At 48.7% G+C, this 14819-nt stretch overlaps 1 protein-coding gene and 1 long non-coding RNA gene across 3 annotated transcripts in view; both read left to right on the forward strand.

Annotated features, from left to right (window-relative positions):
• Positions 1-610: 610 nt before the first annotated feature.
• LOC128840410 (uncharacterized) overlaps positions 611-14819 on the forward strand; it is a 61389-nt gene continuing 47180 nt past the window's right edge. The window contains exons 1-2 of one of the 2 annotated variants that reach the window (XR_008445647.1): positions 611-1075; positions 11997-12132. This is a non-coding gene — a long non-coding RNA (uncharacterized LOC128840410). The remainder of the gene's footprint in view (positions 1076-11996; positions 12133-14819) is intronic. The other variant, XR_008445648.1, reaches the window with a different exon arrangement.
• LOC128840397 (uncharacterized) lies at positions 8259-10352 on the forward strand. Its single transcript, XM_054034308.1, has 2 exons — positions 8259-8667; positions 9814-10352. The coding sequence occupies exons 1-2, from the start codon at positions 8271-8273 to the stop codon at positions 10305-10307; spliced, it is 891 nt and encodes a 296-aa protein (XP_053890283.1). The 5' UTR covers positions 8259-8270; the 3' UTR covers positions 10308-10352.

Consider the following 14819-nt stretch of genomic DNA (forward strand, 5'->3'; position numbering starts at 1 on the left):
GACACATATTAGGTGTGTTTGTCTTAGCAAGGTGTGGCACGGAACTCTTCTCTGATGAAAACCCTGCATTGGGAACTTTGCTGACTATTGGCATTTTCAGCCTGTCGCAATCTCTATCTGTAGGGTGTCTGTGGCATACTCAGGAGAGCTCTCATGGGCTTAAAGGCCTCTAAATGGACTCCTGTTGTCTGATTCGCCATTGAATCATATGGCAGTAGAGAGAAAAGTGAGTAATGAACAGCCTGAACTAAGTGCATTGACTGGCAATTCCTAGGAAGAAAAAAAGGCGTATCCCCGTTGGGTAAAGAATCAGTATTTCATGTTGTTCATATGGGAAGTATCAGTGACACCTACAGTGCTGTATAAATAAAAACATGATTATTAATATCTACCTCCACCCTATTATGAAAACACAAGCTGTTCTCTAGCAGTCAACTATGGCTCTCGAGATTCTTTGATGTGGTCAGCAGATGCCTGCTTTTTCAATGAAATGTTTACTGAACATTTTAAAACACCATGCCTAGAAAAACACACACTAAACTCTGAGCCAATGCCCATTGAGGTCAGTTGACAGAGGCATTGGCTTCAGAGGGAGTTGGAGCAGCCGTACATAGAATGCTGAAGACATACAAAAGACCAGCAGGACACAGAGTTTGGAGTAGGAATTATATTTGATATCCTGAATGGTGTATGGACAACTTTTCATCATTACTTACCAATCAACCCACCCTCAGCCTGACTGAAACAAAACATGAAGAATTCCAGGCAGCTTATGAAGACATTCCAAGAAGATTTTCATGCTATTTCAGACTCCTGGCAAGATTAGGACAAAATATTTCTATAGTAACAAAGATCCTGCATTTTAAGGTCGCTTCTGCATATTTCAGAGCCCTTTCCCCCTATCTACAGTGTCTTAGTCATTACCAAATTCCAGGCAAGAAAACAAATGACATGCTGAAAGCAAAACACACAAGGATGCTTGCTTGGAGACAGTCAGCACACAGCCAGCTGGACATGTCAGAGGATGAAGCTAAATAAAGAAGGAAAATAGGGAGAGTCTCATCTCTTCCTCAAGGTAAAGTATGTAGTAAATAAGCTCTCTACCAGCTATCCAGAGGCGATGCATATCTGCCTCCCCAGATTGGCCTGCTAGGGGCAGGGAGGGAGAGAGGCTCTGGCCTGCTGTCCCTGCACCTCCCCCCCCCCCCCCATGTTCGGACACTCTCCCTCAAAGCCGGGCGGGGAGCGGGATGGAGCCACTCCTACCTGAGAGACCTTGGGTGTGAGGCAGCAGTAGCCCAGCTCCATGCCTGGGCTCAGCTACCAGGGACTGGGGTTAAGTGAGCTGGAGCCCCCCCCACACGCACATCTGGCATGCTTGCCCCCAGGAGCCCAGGCAAGGAGTGGGCCGCTGCTATCTTGCAGCCAGGCTCTCTCAGGCAGGAGTGACTCCGTCTCGCTCCCCACTTGGCTGCCAGGGAGAACAGCTGAACATGCAGGGACAGAGAGCCACCCCCCCACCCCCGCCCCAGCACGTAATGTGGGGCGGGGAGAGTGCTGCAGCCCCAGGCTGGGCGCGGGGTGTGTCACTGGGCAGGGGAGACAGGTGGGGTGGTCACAAGTCCTCCCCTTTACATTGTGCTCCCCCAGTAGAGGGAGGCATCAGTCATCCATGCAGAGGTGACACATTGGGGCGGGGGATCAAGAGCGGACGAACGTGCCAGAGGCAGAGGCTGATTACTACACGGGCCGACAGGGCACATTCCGAGGCAGGGCCGGCTCCAGGCACCAGCTTACCAAGCAGGTGCTTGGGGCAGCCACTTCGGAGAGGGGCAGCACGTCCAGCTGTTCAGCAGCAATTCGGCGGACGGTCCCTCACTCCTGCTCGGAGCGAAGGACCTCCTGCCGAATTGCCGTTGCAGATCGCGATCGCGGCTTTATTTTTTGTTTTTTGTTTTGTTTTGTTTGTTTGGCTGCTTGGGGCGGCCAAAACCCTGGAGCCGGCCCTGTTCCCAGGGGCCCCGGCCCTGCTCCTCCTCCTCCTCTCCATTGCCCTCAGCTGTGGTAAGAGCCGCCCAGGCAGCTGTGGGGAGCCCCAGACCCTCCGCCTTGACGGGGGGGGCTGGGTGCACAAGAGCAGCCTCTGGCACATAGCCCTGCCCCCAGGACAAGCCCCAGGCCAGGTGGAGGGTCCAGGGCTCCCCACAGTGGGAGCTGCCTGAGGTAAATGCTGCCCAGCTGGAGCCCACACCCGAACCCCTTCCCACATCCCTACCCCCTGCCCCAGGTCAGAACCGCCTCCTGGAGCCCACACCCCACACTCCCTCCCGTACTCCAACCCCAGCCCTGAGCCCCCTCCCACACCCAAACGCCCTCCCAGAGCCCGCACCCCAACCCCCTGCCCCAGCCCTGAGCCCCTTCCTGGAATCCGCACCCAGCACCGCCTCCCGCATCCCAGCCCCGATCCCCCTCCCGCACCCAAACTCCCTCCTGAAGCCCACACCATCACCCCCCACACCCAACCCCCCCTACCCCAGCCCTGAGCCTGCTCCTGCAGTCTGAACCCCACAGCTCCAGCCTGGAGTCCCCTCCTATACCCCAAACCCCTCATCCCCGGCCCCATCCCAGAGCCTTTACCTCCAGCTGGAGCCGTCACCCCAACCCCCTGTCCCAGCCCATTGAAGCTGGGGCAGCGCGAGCAATGGAGGGCAGGGAATGGAGTGAGTGGGGGCGGGGCGTCAGGGAAGGGGTGGGGCAAGGGTGTTCAGTTTTGTGCAATTAGAAAGTTGTCAACCTAGCAGAAGCACAGGGAGAGAAGGACAGAGCATCTTCCCCTCCCTCCCGCCCCCCAGCAGGTAATGAGGGGGCAGGGAGAGCACTGTGGCCCCAGGCTGGGCACCAGGGGATGGTCACTGGGCAGGGAGACACATGGGTGGTCATATGTCCTCTCCTTTAGATTGTGCTCCCTCACCCCCACCCCAGTATGGGGAGTCACCAGTCATCTATGTTTGGAGGGAAGATTGCTTTGCGACATAGAAAGAAATACTTCAAGGTTGTTGATAGCATTCACAGAGCAGCTGCAGATGATGGAGAGCTGGTCCTGGGCCCAAGAAACAAGTACTGACTGGTGGGATGACATTGTCATGCAGTTTGGGATGACAAGTGGTGGGTGCAGAATTTTCGGATGTGCATTCCTGGATCTGTGTGCCTGACTCTCCCCAGCTCGCCTGTGCAGGGGCGCCAAAATGAGAGCTGCGCTGACAGTTGAGAAGCAAGTGGCAATTGCACTGTGGAAACTTGCAACCCCAGATTGCTACCAGTCAGTTGAGAATCAATTTGAAGTTGGGAAATCCATCCCAGGGGTGGTTGTAATGCAAGTGTACAGGGCCATTAATCACAATCTGCTATGCAGGACTGTGACTCTGGGCAACGTGCAGGAAATAGTGGCTCTGGGGTGGGTCCGGGGCCAAACTGCAGTGGGGCAATAGATGGCACACATATTTTAGCACCAGCCACACAGTATATAATACAAGCACTGGTGGATCACCGGGGTCGTTCTACTGACCACAGTTTAGGCGGGTCAGGGAAGGTTGCATGATGCACTCATCTTTAAAAACATAAAACTGTTCAGGAAGCAGGAAGCAGGGACTCTCTTTCCTGATTGGGGGATTACCATTGGGAATGTGGAACTGCCCATAGTGATACTGGGAGACCCAGCCTATCCCTAGCGCCTCTGGCTCATGAAGCTTTACATGGACACCTCAGCAGCACCAAGAAGTGCTTCAACTACAGGCTCAGCAGGTGCTGCATGACAATGGAATATGTCTTTGGCTGTTTGAAGGGGTGGCTGGCATGGTTTACCGTCTAGATTGGACCTCAGTGAGAGAAATATCCCAATGGTTATAGCTGCCTGCTGTGCCCTGTATAATTTCTGTGAAGCTAGGCAGAGAAATTTTCCGCTGGGGAGGAGGGCAGAGATGGAGCAGCTGCCTGCTAAATTTCAACAGCCAGCTATAAGAGCTATTAGAAGAGCTCCTTGTGGAGTTTTATGGCTCAGGAAGACTATTTTAATAGTGAGCCAGTGTAGTGCGTGTTGCTGTAGCGTGCTCTATCTGGCTTCGCTCTTTTGTGGCTGGGCATGAATCATGTAGCAATTGTTTTGTATGTAGGACTATAACATTGTCAATGCACTTGTTTATATGGTTTGGGAATGATGTTATTGGTTCTGTGACACAATACAGTAGAAGGAAATTAGTGGGTGTCAGACCTGTCCAGCAGCAGCCAGAATATATTGTGAAATAATAAAGATGAATTTTGTTCCAAAAATAGAATTTTATTCTGTTCCACAAACTGATAAATTTTTAAAAATTAAAACTTACCAAATTAAGGAAACAGAATTTATGAAGGGGAAAGAACACACATTTCCATTTCAGGTACACATACACCAACCGTGGCTTTCACAGGTCAGTGTATGGGAAGCTGTGATTGTCTTTAATGTCCCCCAGGGTAGAGTGGTAGGGGTAGTGTAGTGACCCCTTGATGCCTTGTTGAGGTGGGATACAGGGAGTTCCCGATACTGAGTTCTCTATGAGCTGCGGAGGGAGGTGAGCATGGGCTTGTTGAACCTGCAGGTCTGCCAAAGTCTGCAGCAGCTCAGTTTGCTGTTTAAGAAGCACAAGAATCTCCTGCTGCACATCCCTCTCCTTTTCCTGCGCCTTTCTGCTCTCCCCTGTAAAAGCATCAAAGCTGCAACTCAGCATCAGATCAATTGTTGGCCTCCCTTGCCTTCTGATATGCCTTGGCTTTCATGCAGCACTGCGGCTGGTCCCTCTTGTAGCCCTTCTCCAGCATCCGCCAAGCAATCTGCTCAGAGATGTCCATGTTTCTACAGCTGAATCGGACCTGTGCCTGCACAGCCTCTTCTTCCCACAGTCCTGTGGGAGCCAATACCTAATGGCAGACGTGCATCTGCAGTGTGTAGCCGGCATGATCAGCTGGGCAGTTAATGGTAACAATGGAGAGCTGCTAGGTGCGCTCACCAAGCCAGGCCACCAGGAAAAGACATTTCAAAAATTCACGGGGCTTTAAAGGGCAGGGGGCAGCTTCCTGTGTACCTGGCCCCTGGGTAGCAGAGTTCACAATGGTGACCACAGCGGCAGCTCCTGGAGGTCAATAACAATCGATCTAAGTAACACAGTGTCTACACTATCACTGCGTTGACCTAACTACATCAATCCTGACTCTACACCGCTCGGGGAGGTGGTGTTATTAAGTCAGCATAGCAGAGCGCTTACATCAGCAGGAGTGAAATTTAAATGTAGACACATAAACAGCTAGGTCAACGTAACCTGCCTTGTGTTGACATAGCCATGTAGTGCAGACTAGGCCTAAAGTTTGAAAACTTCTGACACATCAGCCTTCACCAAAATGCAGCCAGCTCTGGCATGGAGCATGGCCCTAATGTAACAGTGTATTGCAACACTAAACTATAGCCTGGGACAAAGAGTAAAGAGCCTCAGCTTGTTAGAATACTGAAATAGCAAAATACTATATTCAGTTGCAAATTTAGGTAACTAAAACTATCACTGGATGTGTAATTTGGCCAGGAAATTGGGACTGGTTACCCCCTGTCTTTTATAAAGTATTGCACGTGATCTTAAATATTGAGGGCCTCCATTTTCCACCTAATCCCAGATCTGGCATCTTTGGCCACACACTGCTCCACTATTGTATTGGCTCAGTACTAACTTGCAGAGGAGACTGCCCATTATGGAATCCTTTTAATTTTCACAGAGGTCACCCATTCAAAAAATGACCACATCACATACCTTTTGAAATCAGCCAAGAACACAGCCTAAGGATGCATGGCTGCAGGCCACACTGCTGTAAACAATCAAACGGCTGATACACACATACATGAAGGCTAAGTCAGGGATCAGTATAACTATTTGCCTCCAGAAACAGATCCATCCTTGAGGGAGTCTTAGACCTTTTCCCAGAAGGAAGCTCCTATTATCAGCTTTTAGGACAATGTCTTATTTATAAGCTATCTAAACAGGCAGATAAATGGACGTTAATAAGTTTACTGATAGTTGGCAGCACAGCACCTCAAGCCCAAGGGCCTTTTACCGAGAACTGTGTTTAGTGTACTGCATGCATGTAAGTTTGATAACAGCAGCAGAGACGCATATCTAGCAAGCAGAACCACAGTAAATAACATGAGAGGGGGTGCTGCTAGACAGATTCTTAGTTCAAGGTTCCTTGCCCTGAAAACTGTTTGGAATAATACAGTCTGTCATGTCCTTGCTCTCTACACAACATTAAGAGTATGGGGAAAATCACATGGGCACAGTTGGACGTCCAAAAAAAAAAAAGTGTTTATTAACTATGTACAATTATACAAGACCTAGCTCCCTGTGTACACAGCTCAAAGGCGGTGGTTATAAGAGGACAGTGGAGGCTAAGCCTCCCCAAACAGCCAGCCCACTGCCTTTGGAGCATGCCGCTAGTGAAAAGATGGGTGCCCCAGCCAGGGCCCCACTCGTGCTCTGCCCTGAGGCCCTGCTCCCACTCATCCTCTTCCCCTGAGTCTCTGCCTCTTCCCATCCCTGCTCCGCCCGTATGGGAGCCTCACGGGGGTGAATACACACATGAGGGACAAGCGGCTGGCTGGCGGCCAATGGGCAGGTGGCGGGGGTCCAGGGAGGGGGCAAGAGATGTGAGTGGTGGGCCTCGGGGAGGGGGACGAGTGGGTCCAGGGATGCAGCATGGGTGGGGCTTCAAGCAGAGGAGGTTGAGTGGAGGCAGGCCACGGGGCGGGGCCCTGGTGTGGGGGCGCACAGCCTCCCCAAATGGAGGAGTCACGCACCACCGCCCATGACACTGCTGTTTTCGCAGGATCCTGATGGGTTTAGCAATAGACAACAGGGAGGCTCACTAGAGAGCACCCAGACTATTTAAAGGGCTAGTCCCCAATTCCCATACACTATCTGGAATTAGATTTGTAAAACTAACTGTATTTTACTGCAAGTAAATAGTACTCGTGCAGCTGTGTCCACAACAGATCAGAGAGCCTGACCACACCCAGTACACACTCTGAGTTGGCTTGCTAATGCTTCCTTGTTAAAAAACTCTTAGCTCAAGAGAAACAATTCTACTTCTTATGGGTTTCTTATCTTCTCATGCTCCTTGGTTACTGTTATTTATTTACTTAACCACACACTCACTCAGTACCAAAAAGAAGAGTTATGCAATATCACACTGAATCATAGTATAGCCTCAAAAACGTGACAAAAAAGTTTCTCAATTTTAAGTATTTGTATAGCACAATGCAACATAATGACTTTGATTAGCTTCATAGATATTCTCTCTCTAAGGGTACGTCTTCACTACCCGCCGGATTGGCGGGTAGTGATCGATCTATCGGGGATCGATTTATCGCGTCTAGTGTAGACACGATAAAATCGATCCCCGATTGCTCTGCCGTCGACTCCGGAACTCCACCACAGCGAGAGGCGGAAGCGGAGTCAACGGGGGAGCAGCAGCGATCGACTCGTCGCCGTCCTCACAGCCAGGTAAGTCAACCTAAAATACGCAACTTCAGCTACGCTATTTGCGTAGCTGAAGTTGCGTATCTTAGGTTGACCCCTCCCCCCCCCCATAGCGTAGACCTAGCCTAATGCAGAACAATTCAAATTCTGATAAGTGAGAACAGCACCAGTTCTGCAAGCTGCTATGCCTTAGGCCTGGTCTACACTACGACTTTAATTCGGATTTATCAGCTTTAATTCGAATTAACCCTGCAACCGTCCACACAACGACGCTATTTATTTCGATGTAAAGGGCCCTTTAAATCGATTTCTGTACTCCACCCCGACGAGCGGAGTAGTGCCAAAATCGATTTTAGCAATTCGAATTAGGGTTAGTGTGGCCGCAATTCGATGGTATTGGCCTCCGGGAGCTATCCCACAGTGCATCATTGTGACCGCTCTGGACAGCAATCTAAACTCGGATGCACTGGCCAGGTAGACAGGAAAAGCCCCGCGAACATTTGAATTCCATTTCCTGTTTGCCCAGCGTGGAGAGCACAGGTGACCACAGATAGCTCATCAGCACAGGTAACCATGCAGGCTGATAATCGAAAAAGAGCACCAGCATGGACCGTGAGGGAGGTACTGGATCTGATCGCTGTATGGGGAGAGGATTCAGTGCTTGCAGAACTTCGTTCTAAAAGACGAAATGCAAAAACTTTTGAAAAAATCTCCAAGGGCATGATGGAGAGAGGCCACAATAGGGACTCAGATCAGTGCCGCGTGAAAGTCAAGGAGCTCAGACAAGCCTATCAAAAAACAAAGGAGGCAAACGGTCGCTCCGGGTCAGAGCCGCGGACATGCCGCTTCTACGCCGAGCTGCATGCAATTCTAGGGGGGGCTGCCACCACTACCCCACCTGTGTTCGTGGATTCTGGGTCGGGGATAGTCTCATCAGCGACGCCTGAGGATTCTGCCGATGGGGTAGAGGAGGAGGAGGAGGAGGATGAGCTTGCAGAGAGCACACAGCACTCCATTCTCCCCAACAGCCAGGATCTTTTTATCACCCTGACTGAAGTACCCTCCCAAGCCTCCCAAGCCAGTACCCAAGACTCTGACCCCATGGAAGGGACCTCAGGTGAGTTTACCTTTTAAAATATAAAACTTGTTTTAAAAGCAAACGGTTTTTAATGATTACTTTGCCTGACTTTGCATTCGCGGTCAGTTCTGCTACTGGAAAAGTCTGTAGCTACTGGAAAAGTCTGTTAACGTGTATGGGGATGGAGCGGAAATCCTCCAGGGACATCTCCATGAAGCTCTCCTGGAGGTACTCCAAAAGCCTTGCCAGAAGGTTTCTGGGCAGTGCATCCTTATTCCCTCCTCCATGGTAGGACACTTGACCACGCCATGCTTGCAGCAAGTAATCTGGTATCATTGCCTGACAAAGCCTGGCAGCGTATGGTCCCGATGTTTGCTGGCATTCAAGCAACATCTGTTCTTTATCTTGTTGTGTAATCCTCAGGAGAGTGATATCACTCCTGGTAACCTGGTTGAAATACGGGAACTTAATTAAGGGGACAGAGGTGGCCGTTCCTACTGGGCTGTTTGCCTGTGGCGGAAAATAAATCCTTCCCTGCAGTTAGCCAAGCGCAGATGGGAAATTGGCCCCGAGTTTTTCGCGTTTGGCTAGCAGGGATCTTCCCTGTTACCAGCCACGCGGTGGGGGGAGGGGTACCGTGATCATCCCAGAGAATTCATGGCGGGAGGGGGGCGGCGGCGGGGGGGGGTTAGTTTGGTGCCTGCAGGGATCTTCCCTGATACCAGCCACGCGGTGGGGGGGAGGGGTACAGCGATCATCCCAGAGAATTCATGGCGAGAGGGGGGGGGTGGTTAGTTTGTTTTCTGGTGCTGCTGAATGTTAACAGAAAAACCGCAGCACTCTACTTGCCTGAAGGGGCCCAGACAAGCCCCCCCATACTGCCCCCCCCCAACTGGCTGAGATTGGCCAGGCTTCTGCAGCACTCTACAAGCTATGCTTGGTATGTGGGAAAGGAGGGCGCAGAAGCTTACCATGGCCGCATGCAAGCCGAATTCTGTTGCCCAGACCTGTGATCTCTAGCAGCAAAGCCACAGGCACTCAGCATTAAGAGGCAAAATGCGACCTTGCACAGAAATCACATGTGCTATGTAATGTGAATAGTGTTGGTCACCGTGAAAGAGTATAAGCATTGTTCTGCAAAATGTAGCTTTTTAAACAATTCTCTCTTTTTTCCCCTCCCTACAGCAGCTGCAAATTCCTCAAGCCTCCCTCCTCCATCCCGAAGGTTATCACAGATAAGGCGTCGTAAGAAGAGAACGCGAGACGAGATGTTTTCGGAAATTATGGAATCCAGCTGCAGTGACAGAGCTCATGTGAATGAGTGGAAGGAAACAGTTTCAAAGTATAGGAAAGAAGTCAGTGAACGTGAGGACAGGAAGGACCAACGTGAGGAGAGGAGGGACCAACGTGAGGAGAGGAGAGACGCTCGAGATGAGAGGTGGCGGCAGGAAGACCAGAGGATGAAGGATGCAACGCTGGGGCTGCTCCGGCGTCTGGTGGAGGTTCAGGAACGGCTGCTGGAAAACAGACTGCCGCTTCAGCCCCTGATCCACCCTTCCCCCTCCCCATGTTCCGTATCCTCCTCACCCAGACGTGTAAGAACTCGGGGGGGGAGGCTCCGTACACCTTCCCATTCCACCCCAGTAGACAGCCCAAGCAAAAGGCTGTCATTTTTTTAACCTTTTCTTTGTGGCTTTTTCCTTCCCAGCAATCCTCCTCCCAAATACCACCCGGGTTCCCTCCCTCTTTTTCTAATCTATTAATAAAGAATAAATGATTTTTAAATGATAGTGACTTTATTTGGTTTGAAAGAAAGCTGGGGGAAGGGGCAGGGTGGGTTCCTTACAGAAAATCAGTCAGTAAAGGGGGAGGGTTTTCATGAAGGAGAAACAAACAGATATTTCACACTGTAGCCTGGCCAGCCATGAAACTGGTTTTTAAAGCTTCTCTGATGCACAGCGCTTCATGGTGTGCTCTTCTAATCGCCCTGGTGTCTGGCTGCGCGTAATCAGCAGCCAGGCGATTTGCCTCAGCCTCCCACCCCGCCATAAAGGTCTCCCCCTTACTTTCACAGAGATTGTGGAGCACACAGCAAGCAGAAATAACAATGGGGAGATTTCTTTGGCTGAGGTCAGAGCGAGTCAATAATGATCTCCAGCGACCTTTTAAACGGCCAAATGCACATTCTACCACCATTCTGCACTTGCTTAGCCTGTAGTTAAACAGCTCCTGACTCCTGTCCAGGCTGCCTGTGTATGGCTTCATAAGCCATGGCATTAAGGGGTAGGCTGGGTCCCCAAGAATAACTATGGGCATTTCAACATCCCCAACGGTTATTTTCTGGTCCGGAAAGTAAGTCCCTTGCTGCAGCCCTTTAAACAGAGTAGTGTTCCTGAAGACGCGAGCGTCATGAACCCTTCCCGCCCAGCCCGCGTTGATGTTGGTGAAACGTCCCTTGTGATCCACAAGTGCTTGCAGCACCATTGAAAAGTACCCCTTGCGGTTTATGTACTCGGTGGCTTGGTGCTCCGGTGCCAAGATAGGGATATGGGTTCCGTCTATTGCCCCACCACAGTTAGGGAATCCCATTGCAGCAAAACCATCCACTATAGCCTGCACATTTCCCAGAGTCACAAACTTTCGTAGCAGCACCTGAGTGATTGCTTTGGCTACTTGCATCACAGCAGCCCCCACAGTAGATTTGCCCACTCCAAATTGATTCCCGACTGACCGGTAGCTGTCTGGCGTTGCAAGCTTCCACAGGGCTATCGCCACTCACTTCTCAACTGTGAGGGCTGCTCTCATCTTGGTATTCTGGCGTTTCAGGGCAGGGGACAGCAAGTCACAAAGTTCCATGAAAGTGCCCTTACGCATGCGAAAGTTCCGCAGCCACTGGGAATCGTCCCAGACCTGCAACACTATGCGGTCCCACCAGTCTGTGCTTGTTTCCCTTGCCCAGAATCGGCGTTCCATGGATATAATCTGCCCCATTAACAACATGATCTCCAAAGCACCGGGGCCTGTGGTTTCACTGAATTCTGTATCCGTGTCCGTGTCCATGTCCATGTCAATGTCCTCATCATGCTTGTCGCTGCGCTGCCGCCGCCGCTGTCTCCTCGCCTCGTTTTTCTGGTCCTGGCTGAGCATAAACTCCACGAGAACGCGCGAGGTGTTTACAATATTCATGACTGCTGTCTTGAGCTCAGCGGGCTCCATGCTTGCCGTGGTATGGAGTCTGCAGTGTTCACCCACCCAGGAAAAAAGGCGCGAAAATGGTTGTCTGCCGTCCGTTGCTTTCATGCAGGGAGGGAGGGAGGAGGTGAGGCTGTACCCAGAACCACCTGTGACGATGTTTTTTGTCCCATCAGGCACTGGGATCTTAACCCACAATCCCAATGGGCGCGGGAGACTGCGGGAACTATGGGATAGCTATGGAATTGCTACCCACAGTGCAACGGTGCAGAAATCGACGCTAGCCCCGGTACTTGGACGCACACCACCAAAGTAATGTGCTTAGTGTGGCCGCATTCATTTCGACTTTATACAACCTGTTTTTCAAATCCGAATTATCTAAATTCGGATTAATCCCGTAGTGTAGACATACCCTTAGAGCAAATTAGCAAAGCGCTGGTTTCTGATGGGTTCCTCATCAGTTTGTATTACTAATCTGTAAATAGTAATGGTGGCTACAGTAGACATGCGACACATGCTGCAGAGTTAAACAACATATCTCAACTAAGATCCATTCCTGGCTCTACATAGTCAGGTTTTTGTGTATCTGCTTTAAGGAAGAAATAGTATATGCTGTAATGCTGTAGATTTAAATTAATCTTGAAGGCATTATGCTGAAACTGAACAATGTCTTTCTTATATATTTTATTCCTTACAGGGTCAGAGAAATGAGACCTTGCTATTGAAGATATCTGTCTCAGTTAACTGAGAATAAATGTAACAACCTCAGCGAATGAATGTTAGCATTATCACTTAGTGGATAAAGCTGTTATACTGCCACCCAGTGGTTAACACATATATGAATTAATTTATTTTTGCCATCTGTGATAGGAAAGCCCTTTGTCCACCATTTTATCTGAGCGTCCTGTGGCACCTTTAAGACTAACAGAAGTATAGGGAGCATAAGCTTTCGTGGGAAAGAACCTCACTTCTTCAGATGCAAGAAGTGAGGTTCTTACCCACGAAAGCTTATGCTCCCAATACTTCCGTTAGTCTTAAAGGTGCCACAGGACCCTCTGTTGCTTTTTACAGATTCAGACTAACACGGCTACCCCTCTGATACTTGGACATTTTATCTGAGTAACTGTTGTATCTGTAGTTTTCATAGGCAGGGTACCTAACTATCATCATGGCAAGCAAATTAGATCAGAGTATTTTTCCCAGGGAATACTTATTTATGGGATGTACTGTGCCATATCACTGTGAGTCAATATTATCCTGCTGGTCTGAAAAGCCTGAAGTTGTGCTGCCAAAAGATATTGACACTCAAATGTGGCGAGCTGTCTGGCTCAAAGGAAAAATGAGCCAATTCTGAAATACTCCCTCTCAGTAACACTTCAGCTTCTGACTTGGTTACCCCCATCCTTTATTGGTCATCCAAAACCATAAATGTTCCAGTAAAATTTATGAGAAGCCTAACACCCACTTAGAATACAATCCTAGCATATATATTAAGCATATTTTTAACATGTGAAAAAGCTTCTCAGAATAAGTTTATTTTTCTCAGGGTATTTCTCCTGTGAGCCCCAATAAAAATCTTTAAATCTTTAACTCAGTGCTAAATTGGATCCTGGACCTGACAAGACATAAATACATGTAATTTTACTCACATGAGTAGGCTCCTTAAATAAATACTATAATGTAATATAATATAATATAATGTGTCACGCATATCAAACTTCCCCTATTGGTGTCCAGTCCATAGATCAATTATTGGGCCAGTCAAATTTACATACACTAAAGTAGCAGCCAAAAACTGACTAATTGCATGTACATTTGGACCGGACTACCAACTCCACTTTCAACCTAGCTAATTTGATCTACGGTAATCAAAATGTATATAAAGAATTCCTTGCAGTGACTAGCAACTTACTGTCTAGCACAAGGCAATGTAGAATTTTAAATTTCAACTTGTGCTTAATGTAAATACACCTCTACCTCAATATAACGCTGTCCTCGGGAGCCAAAAAATCTTACTGCGTTATAGGTGAAACTGCGCTATATCGAACTTGCTTTGATCCACCTGAGTGTGCAGCCCCGCCCCCCTGGAGCACTGCTTTACCGTATTATACCCAAATTCATGTTATATCAGGTCGCGTTATATCGGGGTAGAGGTGTACATCTCTGTGGAGTTACTATCTGCCTTCTTAAAAGAGAGAGAGAGTTAAAAACATGACAGAACGTTAACATACAGTCTCTGTTATGCCAGTTATAGCCTTTGCAAGAAGAGTGTAAATTAGATAAGAATCCATTATTTAGCTATCTATCAATATACTCTATCACGCAGAAACTTCACTTAGTTACCCTGGCATTATTTTGTTGGTGAGACCAACATAAGAGTACCATATCCCAGAAAACTAACATGTCACCATCACTAAGCAGTGGATTACAGGATTATTTTAATATGATCCTTCTGGGAAATTCCTGTAATAGTTCAGGAGGCCAGGGAGTGACTCTGAATTTAGTTGGAATTGAGGCAATTCTGTTTTACCTGTAAATTTATCTTTTTCTCAATTCTTTACAATATAAACTTTAATCATAAAATATACATATCACCATTAATTGGGCATGTAAATGAAACAGAGTTGGAGGCTCATGTATGAGTTTTTGTGAGGCTAAAGGCACGAAGCAAGATCGATTGCTCCTCTTCTTGAGTGAGTGACAGTACCGTCAAGGGTCCCAAGTGGCCCAGCTCAGACATCTGGGACATGGTGTTTATTGCTAAAACTATATGAACACGTAGGAAACTGCAGGCAAAATAATATTCTCAGAGTAAGACTCAATCAGTTGCTCAGCTGGAGAGCGTCCAATCATATGACTCACCAATACATATAAAGTTTTTAATTAAAAACAATACAACTTTATTAGTCTCAGCTCTGTTAACTAATCAGTGGGTAATAATGTCGTGTCTGGAGTCTGTCTTCCAAAACTTCATGATACCCACACTACCCTGGCTCTGT

This window comes from Malaclemys terrapin, chromosome 1, assembly GCF_027887155.1.
Source record: "Malaclemys terrapin pileata isolate rMalTer1 chromosome 1, rMalTer1.hap1, whole genome shotgun sequence".
NCBI lineage: Eukaryota > Metazoa > Chordata > Testudines > Emydidae > Malaclemys > Malaclemys terrapin.

Bases quoted from the DNA above. Each gene is read 5' to 3' on its own strand.
- LOC128840397 (XM_054034308.1), top strand. From the start codon at position 8,271: ATGATGGAGAGAGGCCACAATAGGGACTCAGATCAGTGCCGCGTGAAA. The intron at 8,668-9,813 runs GTGAGTTTACCT...CCCTCCCTACAG, and splicing joins CCCCATGGAAGGGACCTCAG to CAGCTGCAAATTCCTCAAGC.